Below are 16,143 nucleotides of genomic sequence, written 5' to 3' on the forward strand. Positions count from 1 at the left end.
GGGGAGCAGGGCTCATTCCATCAGGCTCTGCTGGAACACCACCTCCATCAGGCTCCCTCTAACCCTGAAGTGTTGCTATGACAGCTGGTTATTATAAGAACTACTAATTTAAGAATCGGTGCCTGAGTTTGCGTTTCTCCTCTTCCCTCCCTGCCCTTTCCCCTTGTGTGTCATGGGGTTTTTTTTAGATTGTAAGTCTATGGACAGGGACTGTCTTGTATTGATTGTATGTCAGCCACTCTGGGAGCCTTTTCAGCTGAAGAGCGGAGTACAAATACACTAAAATAAATAAAGTAAAATAAATAAATATCACCATTATTAATTATTATTAATGTCATCATAATTGATTGATTGATTGATCGATCAAACCTCTATCCTGCCCTTCCTTCCAACAGCTGCAGCACTGGGGGACTGGAGAACACCTGCACTAGGAGTACCTGAGCATACGGGTGTTTGCTTGCCTGCTCCTCTGGGCTGCTGTCTCTCGAGACAGCTGAAGTCCCTGGTAAGTGCTGCAAGGACTGGGACCCCCTGCCTGACCCTGACTCCAGAGAGAGACTGCAGTCAACTTTGCAGCCTCTTGCATCAGCTCCTGGCCGGGTTAGGGGGCATAAAAGCCCGGCTCCCTTGGAAAGCCCCTTAGGGAGTCCCGAGGGCAAGGGCACTACCCCCTTCTGTTTTTTTTAATACCAATCTAGAGGATATTGGTAGTGGGGAGGGTGTATGGCCCATGTGTAGTTCCTGCACAGGGTGAGAGCCTGTGCAGTGAACGATAGGAGAAAGTTGCCAGATGCCTTCAGATAGAGAGTCGGCAACTGGCAGAAGGCTGGCCACCCCTGGGTGCGAGGCAAAAAAGGAACAAAACACTAAAAACATCGTAAAAGATCTCAAAATGAATGAAGCTGAAGGACCACTGGTGGCCCGCAGTTGGGGAACCCCTGCCCTACACATCTCTGGTGCTTCAGACCTCTGATCTATACTAGCTTCTCTTCCCTGTCCACTACTGAGCTACGGCCAGTCCCCGCACAGGCCCAGGGCACAGCCTTCGACTGTAGGGGACTGCGTAGATCTACAACTGGCATCCACAGTCACTTACGGACCCACTGTTAAAGACCTTATCTTGGAAGACAATCTTACTCGGCCACAAGTGATCGCCAATGGATGGATGCATGGATGGATGCATGCATGCATGGATGCATGGATGCATGGATGGATGCATGGATGGATGCATGCATGCATGGATGCATGGGTGGATGCGTGCATGGATGCATGGATGGATGCGTGCATGCGTGCATGGATGCATGCGTGCATGGGTGCGTGCATGGATGCGTGCATGGATGCATGCGTGCATGGGTGCGTGCATGGGTGCATGGGTGCATGGGTGCATGGGTGCATGGGTGCATGGGTGCATGGGTGCATGCGTGCATGCGTGCATGCGTGCATGCGTGCATGCGTGCATGCGTGCATGAGCTCCAGCCGTTCCCCGCGCGGGCCCAGGGCACAGCCCTTGACACTCTGCACCAGCCAGGCACACATATTTGAGGCCAGGCAGCTGCTTACCATACGGGTATCCCCAGGTGCTGTACTCTGGAGGCAGGATGAGGTTGCTGGCGGTGGGGACCGGAACCACCGTCCCTTCAGCGTAGTAAGGGACCGTCGCTCCAGTCGAGAGGCAAAGCGTGGGGTGGCTGGGCGAGCTGCCCTGCTCCGAGTCTGGCCTCGTTTCCGGGAAGCTCAAGCCCGGCGCGTAGCTGAAGGGCTGCTGCTGCTGCGAGTGGCTCTTGGTGGGGATGGAGACGTTGTCCATGGGATGGTAGCCGCCAGTGCCCTCCTCGTCGACGGGCGGCGCGCTTGGAACCACGGGCGAGGGGATGTGGGGGACCGACCGGGACGGGCTGAGAGGGATCCTGTTCACAGCAATGTTCCCGATGTAGATCGGGAGGGTGACGGAAACCTCGGGAGACTTGAGGGAAACCTGGACGGGAACAGGCAAGGGAGAGAGAAGGATAACAGGAATAGCCACAGATAACGCATGAAAACAACAAACAAAAAGGAGCCCTGTTGGATCAGACCAAACACCTATCTCAGGGGTAGGGAACTTCAGGTCCGGGCTCTCGATCTCACCCTTGGGACACTCTCTGCCCTAAGCCGCACCCCCTCTCCCCAGGCCACAACCCCTCACCGGCCCTCCCTGGCGCACCCTCCTTGAGTGCCTGGTTAGAATGTGTCCTGGAACCCGCTCAGCTATGACGCGCATTGGGCCAGTTGCTGTCCCTCAGCCTAACCTACCTCACAGGGTTGTTGTGAGGATAAAATCAGGAGGGGGAGAACCATGTTTGGGCACCACCCTGCACTCCTTGGAGAAAAGGTGGGATCGTGTTTTTATTATTCATTCATTCATCCATTATATTTATATCCCACCCTCCCAGTAGGAGCCCAGTGTTTTTAGCGTTTTTGTTTGCCGCCATGGGCTCCTGCTAGGAAGAAGGGCAGGATATAAATTTTAGTAGTAGTAGTAGTAATAACATCAATAACACTACTACTACTAATAATAATAATAATATAAAAATAAAATATAAACTCTGAAAATGCCTCTTGCTTGCCTGGACAGAGGACAGAGAAAAGTGTACGAGTATGAGCAGAAACAGCAACATTCACACTTGTTGCATTGCTCTCTTTTGGCTCCACCCACCCTGGCATGGGGCCCCTGGAAGACTGCCCAGAAAGGAATATGGCCCTCAGGCCAAAATAGCTTCCTCATCTATCCAGTCCAGCAACCAAATGCCCAGGAAGCGCCACACAAGGGTCACAGCCACTTCCTACTCTCGTTCCCTAGCAACTGGTAGTCAGAAGCATACAGATTATGATTACGATTATTTTTTAAAAAATTGCTCCTTCGCCATGCTATGAAATGGATGCTAGGTGGCTGACGAGGCCCTCACAACAGCCTGCCTAGGCCCTAAAATTAAAAAGGTAGCAGAGCAGCTTTTAAACTGACTGAGGGGGGAAACCTGACAGGAGCTGAGAAAGGTCCGGTTCGGAATAAACCTCCCCCCTGGGATAAAAACCAAAGAAATGATGAAATTTTAAAAGGGGTAGGCCTAGAAGTAGGCATTGTGAGAGCAGGGGCACAGGATATAAATTCAGAAGAGCAAAATTACCACAGGCCTAACCACAAGTGCCAAAGACACTTGAAGAGAGACACTGCTTACAAGTGCCTGTACGCTAATGCTAGGAGTCTCCGAACCAAGATGGGAGAACTGGAGTGCTTGGTCTTAGAGAAGAGCATTGATATAGTGAGCATAACCGAGACCTGGTGGAATGGAGAAAACCAGTGGGATACGGTTATCCCTGGATATAAACTATATCGGAAGGACAGGGAAGGACGTATTGGTGGCGGAGTCGCTCTATACGTGAAAGAAGGCATTGAATCCAGCAAGCTCGAAACCCCAAAAGAGGCAGACTCCTCCACAGAATCGTTGTGGGTGGTGATACCGTGCCCCAGGAGGGACTTAATACTGGGAACGATCTATCGTCCCCCTGATCAAAATGCTCAGGGAGACCTTGAGATGAGATATGAAATTGAGGAAGCATCCAAACTAGGAAAGGTGGTAGTAATGGGTGACTTCAACTACCCGGACATAGACTGGCTGCATATGTGTTCCAGTCATGACAAAGAAGCAAAGTTTCTAGATGTTCTAAATGACTATTCCCTAGATCAGTTGGTCATGGAACCGACCAGAGGGACGGCAACCCTGGACTTAATCCTCAGTGGGGACCGGGACCTGGTGCGAGATGTAAGTGTTGTTGAACCGATTGGGAGCAGTGACCACAGTGCTATTAAATTAAACATACATGTAACTGGCCAATTGCCAAGAAAATCCAACACGGTCACATTTGACTTCAAAAGAGGAAACTTCACAAAAATGAGGGGATTGGTCAAAAGAAAGCTGAAAAACAAAGTCCAGAGGGTCACATCACTCGAAAATGCTTGGAAGTTGTTTAAAAACACTATATTAGAAGCTCAACTGGAGTGCATACCGCAGATCAGAAAAGGTACCGCCAGGGCCAAGAAGATGCCAGCATGGTTAACGAGCAAAGTCAAGGAAGCTCTTAGAGGCAAAAAGTCTTCCTTCAGAAAATGGAAGTCTTGTCCGAATGAAGAAAATAAAAAAGAACACAAACTCTGGCAAAAGAAATGCAAGAAGACAATAAGGGATGCTAAAAAAGAATTTGAGGAGCACATTGCTAAGAACATAAAAACCAACAACAAAACATTCTATAAATACATTCAAAGCAGGAGACCATCTAGGGAGACAATTGGACCCTTGGATGATAAGGGAGTCAAAGGTGTACTAAAGAACGATCAGGAGATTGCAGAGAAGCTAAATGAATTCTTTGCATCTGTCTTCACAGTGGAAGATATAGGGCAGATCCCTGAACCTGAACTAACATTTGCAGGAAGGGATCCTGAGGAACTAAGACAAATAGTGGTAACGAGAGAGGAAGTTCTAAGCTTAATGGACAATATAAAAATTGACAAATCACCGGGCCCGGATGGCATGCACCCGAGAGTTCTCAAAGAACTCAAAGGTGAAATTGCTGATCTGCTAACTAAAATATGTAACTTGTCCCTCGGGTCCTCCTCCGTGCCTGAGGACTAGAAAGTGGCAAATGTAACGCCAATCTTCAAAAAGGGATCCAGAGGGGATCCCGGAAATTACAGGCCAGTTAGCTTAACTTCTGTCCCTGGAAAACTGGTAGAAAGTATGATTAAAGCTAGATTAACTAAGCACATAGAAGAACAAGCCTTGCTGAAGCAGAGCCAGCATGGCTTCTGCAAGGGAAAGTCCTGTCTCAGTAACCTATTAGAATTCTTTGAGAGTGTCAACAAGCATATAGATAGAGGTGATCCAGTGGACATAGTGTACTTAGACTTTCAAAAAGCGTTTGACAAGGTACCTCACCAAAGGCTTCTGAGGAAGCTTAACAGTCATGGAATAAGAGGAGAGGTCCTCTTGTGGATAAGGAATTGGTTAAAAAGCAGAAAGCAGAGAGTAGGAATAAACGGACAGTTCTCCCAATGGAGGGCTGTAGAAAGTGGAGTCCCTCAAGGATCGGTATTGGGACCTGTACTTTTCAACTTGTTCATTAATGACCTAGAATTAGGAGTGAGCAGTGAAGTGGCCAAGTTTGCTGACGACACTAAATTGTTCAGGGTTGTTAAAACAAAAAGGGATTGCGAAGAGCTCCAAAAAGACCTCTCCAAACTGAGTGAATGGGCGGAAAAATGGCAAATGCAATTCAATATAAACAAGTGTAAAATTATGCATATTGGAGCAAAAAATCTTAATTTCACATATACGCTCATGAGGTCTGAACTGGCGGTGACCGACCAGGAGAGAGACCTCGGGTTGTAGTGGACAGCACGATGAAAATGTCGACCCAGTGTGCGGCAGCTGTGAAAAAGGCAAATTCCATGCTAGCAATAATTAGGAAAGGTATTGAAAATAAAACAGCCGATATCATAATGCCGTTGTATAAATCTATGGTGCGGCCGCATTTGGAATACTGTGTACAGTTCTGGTCGCCTCATCTCAAAAAGGATATTATAGAGTTGGAAAAGGTTCAGAAGAGGGCAACCAGAATGATCAAGGGGATGGAGCGACTCCCTTACGAGGAAAGGATGCAGCATTTGGGGCTTTTTAGTTTAGAGAAAAGGCGGGTCAGAGGAGACATGATAGAAGTGTATAAAATTATGCATGGCATTGAGAAAGTGGATAGAGAAAAGTTCTTCTCCCTCTCTCATAATACTAGAACTCGTGGACATTCAAAGAAGCTGAATGTTGGAAGATTCAGGACAGACAAAAGGAAGTACTTCTTTACTCAGCGCATAGTTAAACTATGGAATTTGCTCCCACAAGATGCAGTAATGGCCACCAGCTTGGATGGCTTTAAAAGAAGATTAGACAAATTCATGGAGGACAGGGCTATCAATGGCTACTAGCCATGATGGCTGTGCTGTGCCACCCTAGTCAGAGGCAGCATGCTTCTGAAAACCAGTTGCCGGAAGCCTCAGGAGGGGAGAGTGTTCTTGCACTCGGGTCCTGCTTGCGGGCTTCCCCCAGGCACCTGGTTGGCCACTGTGAGAACAGGATGCTGGACTAGATGGGCCACTGGCCTGATCCAGCAGGCTCTTCTTATGTTCTTATGTTCTTAGTGGCTTGACCTCATTACTGAAGATGCCTGAGGAAATATTAGGGCCTACAGCCCAGAGACTATTGGACTTTTCTTTAGCACAGGGGCAGCTGCAAGGTTTTTTGTGGGGGGGGCAGTAAGGAGAGGGAAAGAAACCCATCGTGGGCCTCCCTCCTTCACACTGCCACTCCCCCCCAGGTTCAATGGATGCAGGAGGGATAGTGAAAAAAAATTGGCAGCTGCCGCTCCATCTCTCCACGCTTGACATTCCTCAAGGCAAATGCACAGGAAGGGACAGGAAAGAGGAGGAGGAAGAGGAAAGAGACTCAGAGGTGCACTGGGCCACTGCAGGTGCCAGGGTGCAAGGAAGGGCCTTTGCAGTGGTGACTCCCCATCTGTGGAACACTCTCCCCACTGAGGTGCACCAAGCCATATCCTTTCTTTTATTTTATTAGTAAGAAAACAGGTGCATCTGTCTCACATGCTTAAGGTCTCCAGTCCGATCCTTGGCACCTCCAGGTAGAGCTGGGGAGGAATGCTGCATGCCTGAAACCCTGAAGAGCCCCTGCCAGTTAGTGTAGACAGTATTGAGCTAGATTGTCCAGTGCTCTGACTCCGTATAAGGCAGCTTCCTATGCTCTTCCAGCAGGCTTTTGGATGAGGATTCAGTGACTGAAGTAACTAATGAATCATTTGATGATGATGATGCTTATTTTGAATTGCATTTATCTAATAGGGTTGTTTTGTATTTTATGTATGTATGCTGTGCTCTTTTATTATGTTACCATGTTGCAAACCATAGTATATACATTTCTTAACACAGAAAACAAACCCCAACCCCCAAGTTAGAAAAAAAATATATGCAGTGCTTTTGCCATTAAAAATGCCCCCTCTCTCTCTCTCTCTCTCACACACACACACACATACTCACTCACTCACTCTCTCTCTCTCACACACACACACCTCTGCATTATATATTTAAAGTAGGATCACACCACTTTAAATAGTCATGGCTTCCCCCAAAGAATCCTGGGAACTGTAGTTTGTTAAGGCTGCTGAGAGCCCTTAGGAGAACCCTGTTCCTCTCAAAGACCTACAATTGTCAGAGTGGTTTAATCAATCAATTGCTCTTCCTAGGGAACTCTGAGAATTGTAGCTCTTGTGAGGGGAAGAGGGGCCTAAACAACTCTCAGCACCCTTAACAAACTATAGTTTCCAGGATTCTGTGCCTACAGTACAAAGGTCACATTTACATTGGTTGCTCCGCCCACTTCTGCTTCAGGCCCTCAGAAGGATGCCCAGAAGGGAATGCGGTCCTCAGGCTGGAGAATGTTTCCCCACCTCTGGCTCTATCGGTCAGGGGTGTCCACAAACCTTTTTTGCAGCCAGAGGTCCTCAGCGCGTCCTCTGTGCTCACCATCCTTGGTGGAAAGGGAACCTTACCTGGATGTAGTAGTCAATATGGATAAGGCTGCAACCTTGCAGGATGGACTGTGGCAGCGCAGGGACGAGAATCTGCTCTTTCCACTCTGCGTGTTTCCATGCCTTCACAGCAGAGCCCTCCACCTCAGCTATGGTCCTCAAGTCGTAGATCCACCGCTTGGATTTATAGGCAACTTTCTGGAGCGGGGATAAGATTTTACCATGTACTCATCTTCCTCAGGGGTGGAGAGTCTTCATCTAGCCCCACCCTGCGGGCCAACTTTGACAGGCAGGTGGGACAACCCACCTGTCAGTCACACAACATCACTAAGATGCAGTAGCGTAGTGGCAAATTCATGTTTGCCACTTCAAGTTAGTCACAGCCATGCCCCCTCCCCGCATTTTTTCGTTGCTGCTGAGCTGAGAATGAGATCCTTGTTAATGCCTTCTCCCATAACAACAGTCGTCCCTAGGAGCCAATAAGCATGAAAGGGAAGCGTGTTAGCTACTGAGAAGAGTCTTCTCAGTGGCCGACTTGCCTCCTTTCACTCTAATTGGCTCCAGTCAGCGGGAAAGGACAAGGAAGCATGTTAGAAGACTCTTCCTTTCACACTGGTTGGCTCACGGGATGCTGGCGATATAGGGAGCCTGCTCCCCAAAACTGTAAAGGGTCTAAGACCCCCGGAGACCCTGGACGACTACACTCCTGCTAAGATGTCGCATGGTCGACAGGCAGGTTGCCCTGCCCGCTTGTCAAAATCCCTCGTGCGGGGTTCCCAAGTGCCAGCCAGCTCATTGTCGGGGGCTTGGGAACCACAGCGCAAAGGGCATTGCTAGTCCTTTGCTGGGCTGTTTGCAAAGCTGTGACCACAGGCCCAACAAAGCGCTCCTTTCTCCCCTGTCAATCAGCTGAAGGGAAAGGGGGGAAGACACCTGCATTTTGCAAGCATTGGCTGTACTGGGGAAGGACCGCAATTCAGATGCAGAGCACCTGCTTTGCACGCAGAAGGTCCCAGGCTCCATCCCTGGCATGGCTGGGAATGTCCCCTGCTTGAAATCCCAGAGAGCTGCTGCCAGTCAGTGCAGACAACACTGGCCAACAGTCTGACACGATGTAAGGCAGCTTCCTGTGTCCCCAAGCTTGCGTTTTCAGGAAGCATACGAAAAAACCAGCAAGCATCCCTCAAGCAAAGTTCAGCACCTCAACCCCAGAATCCCAAAAGCCTGGCCCGTTACCTGGATGAGGCTAGCCACAATGGTGCCGGTGTCCCGCCCCGACTTGTTCTCAATATCTGTCCGCAACTGGATGACCTGCCCTACCACATAGCCCTTGAGGTCCGTGGTGGCTGTCAAGACCATGTTCCCAGTTTTCACGAGCTTGTAGCTGAACTTCTTGGTGATTGACGTTGTGTTTGGCTGCTGCAGGGAAGGAACGCAAAGATAAGAGCCATCGGCTCAGAGGAAAAGGCACCCTATCTGCTGTTGGGTTGGGTCCCATCTGTGCTGTACATTTAAAACAGCATCCTATCACTTTGAACAGGCATGGCTCCTCCCATAGAATCCTGGGAAGTGTAGTCTCTGAAGCACCCTGAGAGGTGTTAGTAGACCCCAACTCCCCTCACAGAGCTATAATTCCTGGAAAGGTTTATCAGTCAGCCCCTCTTCCCAGGGAACAGGTCAATCTCCTTCGAACGGCGGTGTGACCATCACAGTCCTCGCATGAGGCTCCCACTGTACCTCTCCATGTCTGCACACAGTGCAAGTGTGAGAACCTAAGGAACGCTTGTTGGATCAGGCCAGTGACCCATCTAGTCCAGCTCCTCACAGCGGCTAACCAGATGCCTACAGGGAGCCCACAAGCAGCACAAGAGCCCAAGAGCATTCTCCCCTCCTGAGGTCTCCAGCAACTGGTATTCAACTATGGAGGCAGAATACAGCCACTGATAGCCTTATCCTCCATGAATCTGTCTAATGCTCTTTGGAAGACATCCAAGTTGGTGGCCATCACTGTGTCTTGTGGGAGCCAATCCATATTTAACCGATCGCCTCCCTTCCTTCCCACCCACATGCACAACTCCCTCACCTCAATTTCCGGGATATCGTTCAGGTTCAGCGGGCAGAGGACATAGAAGATCTTGTTGCACTTGTGGTCCTTGGAAAACCGCGACATCTCAATCACAGCTTTGACCTGGTGCAAAACCTTCCCAAAAGGGCCTTCAAAGGATGTGGGTACTGAAGCTGGTTTTCAAGGAGGAAAGGAACAAGACACATTGCAAGATGAGAGAGAGAGAAAGAGAGAGGCAGGCAGGCAGGCAGGCAGGCACACATACACACAGAGAATCATAGAGTTGGAAGGGGCCTATAAGGCCATTGAGTCCAACCCCCTGCGCAATGTAGGAAACCAACTGAAAGCATCCCTGACAGGAGGCTCTCCAGCTGCCACTTGAATGCCTCCAGTGATGGAGAGCCCACCCACCCACCGTAGGCCAATGGTTTCATTGTTGTACCGCTGTGACTGTTAGGAAGTTTTTCCTAAATACAAACACACACACACACAGAATCATAGAATAGTAGAGTTGGAAGGGGCCTATAAGGCCATCGACTCCAACCCCCTGCTCAATGCAGGAATCCAGCTGAAACGATCCCTGACAGGTGCCTGTCCAGCTGTCTCTTGAAGGTCTCCAGTGTTGCAGAGCCCACCACCTCCCTAGGTCATTGGTTCCATTCTCATACTAGTCTAACAGTTAAGATGTTTTTCATATATATATATATATATATACACACACACACACACACACACCTTTCCAAAACATTTTTTCATACCTTGCGCTAGAAAAACACCAAAAATCTATGCCAAACCCCAATTCCAAAATTTTGACGTGTACATGTTTTGCAAACATTAAAAGCAAAACATGCATCTATTTGATTTGTTATGACTGTGGGTTGGGGAGGGCTATGCAGGGCACTCCACAACCGTAAGGACTAGAAAATGGCCTTTTCAAAGGAGAGCAGGCAGATACAGTTGTAAGCTGCCCTAGAAATGCCCAGTGCACCTATAATCATAGCCCTCTAAACTATTCACAGTAGAACAACATACATCACAAATAAAAAAGGTGACCAGATAAAATTAATGTTCCTGAAATGCTTGCCCCCCCCCTCAAAAAAAGCATGGCCTGCTGAAATCCATCCAATCCATAATTGGCACCGAAGGACAGAGTATCAAATTTCAGGAGGAAAGTTAATATTCTTATGAACATTGCATTCTATGGCTTTGCCATCAAACTCTGGTTTTTAAATTGGCGTTTGCTTGCACAGACTATCAACAGCCTTGGGCAGAGATACACACCTCAGTAACTCTCTTCCTTAAAAAAGCAAAACAAAAAAATTTGGTTTGCAAAACCTCAAATGTTGATTTAGAAGTTGCCGTGCTTTAGTTAACCTCTGTATCCCACCCTTCATAAAGGATAACCTTTATATCTCACCCTTCATAAAAGAAAGGAAGGAAACTGGAATAACCTATCACAGACCCCAGCCTAACAACCCTGCAAGGTAGGCCTAAAGGTTGCCCAGTGAAGACAGGCTCTTACCCCGATTGTTTAAGCCGTTCCCACTGCATTGGCTCTCTCTATTAAAAAATAAAACTGATAGTTTTTGTTTGATGGGCCATAATGAATAAGGAGTACCTCAAGGGTGGCATATTTTCCTGTTTTATGTACTGTCGTTTTATGTGGAAAGACAATCTTAAAGTTAAAGAGAGAGAGAGAGTGCAGACCCTCGCTGCCTCTCAGGTATGATCAGAACCCACAACCCCATGGGTGCAAAATGGGGGGCGAGTATGACAGCTGAGCCTCTGTGCCACATATTTAACAACAGTGGCTAGAACAGGACAAATGATAAGCATCCTGTGATGCTACACAGACGATGTTAAAAAAAAAACAAGGTAAGTTTGAAGTCATTGTAGAGTCATGATCCTAGAAATCATTGAGACCAAGAGAGCAGAATAGTAAATCCACACTACCTGGAAGCAGGAACTGGAAAGGGAATGTGTGCTCCCCTGCTGTCAGGAGGCCTGCAAAATACAAAGGCAGAGTAAGTAAAACAATAAAGTAATGGAAAGTAGAACATCAGAAAAGCCTGGCTCAGGGCAAACGGAGCCCATCTAGTCCAGCCTCCTGTTCTCACAGCGGCCAACCAGATGCCCCGATGGGAAGCCCACAAGCAGGACCTGAGGGCCACCTGATTACTCAGACCGTGGGGAGATGGGACTAGATGCAATCAAACACACACAGAGTTAGAGTCAACACCCTTGAAACGCAAACCTCGTCCATTCTGCACATGGAAGCGGAGGACGTTTTGTCTGTGGCCGCTGCAGGCCTCTACCACAAGAGGCAGTGACAGCCACCAACTTGGATGGCTTTCGAAGAGGATAAGAGAGATTCATGGAGGGCAAGACGATCCATGGCTCCCAGCCACGATGGCCAGGTTCTCCTTCCACTATGGGAGGCAATCTGCCTCCGAATGACAGTTCCTGGGAATCACAAGTGAGGAGAGTTGCTACTTTTCCTCCAAGGAGGTGGCATACATGGTTCTCCCCCTCCTCATTTAATCCCCACAACAACCCTGTGAGGTGGGTTAGGCTGAGAGGCAGTGACTGGCCTAAGGTCACCCAGTGAGCTTCATGACTGAGAAGGGATTTGAACCTGGGCCTGAATGTAGGACCTCGTCCAGCACTCTAAGCACTACCCCACAAGACCCACTAAAATTAATGAACCGTTAAGAACAAGAAACACAGATCTTGCTAACCTAAGCCTCCTTGCTATGGAACCTAATACAGCTTATTTTCTCCCGTCCAAATAATTACTATGCCCTTTCAGGATCACATACCCCGTTTCTTTTCTTAAAGGTGCACGACATGTCTCAGCAGGGATCGCCAACACGGTGCTCTCCTAAAATATTGTTGGGCGCCATCTCCCATCAGACCCAGCCAAGAAGGCCAAGGGCCAGGAATGACGGGAGTTGTCATCCAAGATCATCTGAAGGGTCTACTTTGGCTGCCCTTGGGTTATAGCATTTAAAGTTTTCAGAGGGAGGGAGGGACTTCACTGTTTCCTTCAGTCATCAACTCTACAAACTAGCTTAAGATATTATACTCTGCCTGGCCACTAGGTGGCAATCAGCAGGTGCTTTTCAACTGCAGGTTACAAATGAAGCTTAGTGGAATTGTGGAGAATGGCTGCCAGTCAGTGTAGACAACACTGAGCTAGATGGACCAATGTATGACCTCAAGATACACACATTCAAACACAATTCTGGTAGCACATTTTATTTATTAAATTTATGTCTCGCCCTTCCTCCCAGAAGAAGCCCAGAGCGGCAAACAAATGATAAAGCACAAAAACCTTTTTAAAAAACCCATCTTTAAGAAAACACCTTAAAAACAATTGCAACACAGACACAGACTGGGATAAGGTTTCTACTTAAAAGGCTTGTTGAAAGGTCTTCAGTGGGCGCCGAAAAGACAGCAAAGATGGCACCTGTCTAAAATTTAAGGGGAGGGAAATCCAAAAGGTAGCTGCTACTACAGGAAAGGTCCACTTGATGAGATGGTGTCAGTAGGAGGCCCTCGCCTGCAGAGCACAGTGATTGACTGAGTATATAAGGGGTAAGACGATCTTTCAGGTATCCTGGTCCCAAGCTATGTAGGGCTTTATGTACCAAAACCAGCACCTTGAACTTAGCCCGGTAGCTAGTGGGCAGCCAGTGCAATTCTTTCAGCAGCAGGGTAACACGTTTATTTATTTATGATTTGATTTATAGCCTGCCGTTCCTCCAAGCAGGAGCCCAGGGCGGCAGTCACACGATACCCTATGATACGATATGTTGGCGATGCCCTGCCCCAGTGAGCAGTCACGCAGCTGCATTTTGCACCAGCTGCAGCTTCCGGTCCAACCTCAAGGGCAGCCCCACATGGAGTTCTAACCCTAGTGTTTGTTAGGTCCAAACCCAACACGCAAGTCGCCCTGTCAACCCCAACTCGCTTATTACACCCGGGAAGAGTGCGGACTTGAGTGCAAATGAACCCACTATCAGAGATCAAGTAACACGAGACAAAAACCTTTGCAAAGGGGACCCAATACTTACAAGCCGAAGCAGGCCAGCATGGGAACCTCATTTATTAGGCATGGATGTGATACAAGAGATACATAGTAGGGAAGTTTCCAGCTTAAACCAGCTTTTATTATGCGAGCCACTGGTGCCGAAAAGATAGCAGAGATGGCGCCTGCCTAATATTCAAGGGGAGGGAATTCCACAGGGTAGATGCGGCCACACTAAAGGTCCGTTTCCTATATTGTGCAGAATGAACCTCCTGATAAGATGGTATCTGCAGGAGGCCCTCACCAGCAGAGCGCAGTGATCGATCGATGCTGCTAGGACTACAACTCCCATCATTCCTAACCACTGGCTAAGCTGGCAGTGGATGATGGGAGTTGTAGTCCAAGAACATCTGGGGACCCAAAGTTAAAGAACACTGGCCTAGGCACATGATGCAGCAGCCTTGCTGAAGCGAAGTGATCTAGATCTAGCTAATGCCTGGGTAGGAGATCCATAACGGAGCCCACTTCAGTTCCATTATGGAAGGGAAAGGCAAGATTTAAAAAAACAAACCAGATATAATGGGAACTCCCTACAATAATGAACAGGAACAAGACACTTTTCCAGCTGTGGAATACTCTGCCGAAGGAAAGACGCCAGTTGCTGTTATTGTCAGTTTTTAGGTGCCAGGCCAAGACATTTTTTTATTTCCCCAGACAAAGCTAGCCTTGACTGTGGTGCTTATCTTTTAGAGGGGTATGGCAGGACTTGTCCTGCTTACTGCATTGCTGGATGAGAATTTTAAGCAATTTTTGCATTGCACGTCATTTTAGCTTTTAATTTATTTTATCCATTTGTATTTTATTTTATTGTTAGGTCACTTGGAGAATTTTTGCATGAAGTGACAAACAATCATCAACACAAAACTAAAATTATAATCCTACACTCTGCAACTCTTTGCCTATTGACAATAGGCAGGCACTTTCACTGCATTGTCGTCTGCACCTACGAAAACCTTTCCTGTTTAGGCAAGCCTACCCAGACACGTAACGCTGATATGTATTTTAATCTGTAATTTTACCTTGTAGCATATGCTTTTAACTGTTGATTGTATGCATTTTGCTTTTTGTATCAACTTGTCACTAAACATTGACATTAAAAGCAATTTTCATGTATATTTTATGTATATGTTGTATTTCATGTACGTTTATAAGCAGTCTTTGCAAACTGCTTAGAGGTTTTATTTACAGTTGAGCAGTATAAAAAAATCTTGTTAAATAAAATAAACAAAACCATGAAATAGTAGACCTAAACAAAACACAAAAGCTTTCTCCCTGTCATTTGCATGGCAGACGCAAACCTGTGGCTTCCAAAGCTGAAATGAGGCTTCATCCAGAGGACACATACACCTCAACCCTGTCCCTATCCTCGCCTTTGAGGCCCCACGTTTCACACAGGCAGTGGGCCAGAGGCCAGGTTTCCATGGCTCTGAATGCAAGCGATTTCAGTGACTATGCAAGAGGTTGCTACCTGACCACACTGCAGGATTGTTCTAGAACAATAGCGAGGGGAAGGTTTGGTGCTTCAGAGAGAGCGGATTGCGTTTCAGAGGGGAAGAGATATTCAAAAAGTACAGCAGATGCTGCAGGGAGGGAGGGAGGGAGAGAGAGAGAGAGAGAGAGAGAAGTGGTGGCTGGTGCTCAGTTTGATTGGTGGGGCGGAAAGCAGGAAGCCCAACAGAAGGCGGAGCAAGAGCCAATGAATTCTAGTTCTGTCCTCCTCCCTGCTGAGTTCTGCAGAAGGAAAACTGAGGCTAAGGAGGAAGGAGCTGTTGCATTAGTTTTCCTGATTATAATGCTGGCGCTTCTGTCCCGATTGCTAACATTCCTTTCACACTGCAGCACCTGTTGTGTTCTGGAACGGTGGCCTTTTTGGCCGATGTGCCGCCATGTCGCTCTAAATTTCATTCACATCCGTGATCGTACTGCCACACAACAATAAATGTCGTTGGACATGTCGCCACCCCCTCACCCTTTCTGCACATGTGCACTGCTGTTCCCCCATGATCCCCCCATAAAAACAGCAGAAAGAACTGCATGCTGGTATACCACCCCAGATTTCGTTGCTTGGCTCCCATGATTTTCCGGGTTAGTGGGGTTGCAAATGGATTTTTTTTGTTCCCCTCGGAGCAATTAAGACAAAAATGAGCACTAAACGCCCACCAGATGCCGCTCAATTTCCAGAAGTGACTTTGACGTCACATAAAAGACCAAAGAATAAAATGCAGAAATTATCACGTATGGAAATGTTGGGAAAACAATAAGCTGCCGTCTGAATGCAGCCAGTGTCACTCCCTGGACTGGCTGTAAATAAGATGAGAGGAAGGTGGGGGCTGGCTGAGCGCAGACTTAGGTTTGAGGGGCAGCGCCC

At 47.8% G+C, this 16,143-nt stretch overlaps 1 protein-coding gene across 3 annotated transcripts in view; it reads right to left on the reverse strand.

Annotated features, from left to right (window-relative positions):
- ARRDC1 (arrestin domain containing 1) overlaps positions 1-16,143 on the reverse strand; it is a 46,476-nt gene that overhangs the window by 3,070 nt on the left and 27,263 nt on the right. For 2 of the 3 annotated variants that reach the window (XM_061603965.1, XM_061603963.1), the window contains 5 exons: positions 11,639-11,689; positions 9,704-9,858; positions 8,857-9,039; positions 7,642-7,818; positions 1,561-1,975 (listed from right to left, as the gene is read on the reverse strand). In XM_061603965.1, coding sequence (XP_061459949.1) covers positions 1,561-1,975; positions 7,642-7,818; positions 8,857-9,039; positions 9,704-9,858; positions 11,639-11,689 — 981 coding nt within the window. The remainder of the gene's footprint in view (positions 1-1,560; positions 1,976-7,641; positions 7,819-8,856; positions 9,040-9,703; positions 9,859-11,638; positions 11,690-16,143) is intronic. The other variant, XM_061603964.1, reaches the window with a different exon arrangement.

Source organism: Rhineura floridana, chromosome 20 (assembly GCF_030035675.1).
Source record: "Rhineura floridana isolate rRhiFlo1 chromosome 20, rRhiFlo1.hap2, whole genome shotgun sequence".
Classification (NCBI taxonomy): domain Eukaryota; kingdom Metazoa; phylum Chordata; class Lepidosauria; order Squamata; family Rhineuridae; genus Rhineura; species Rhineura floridana.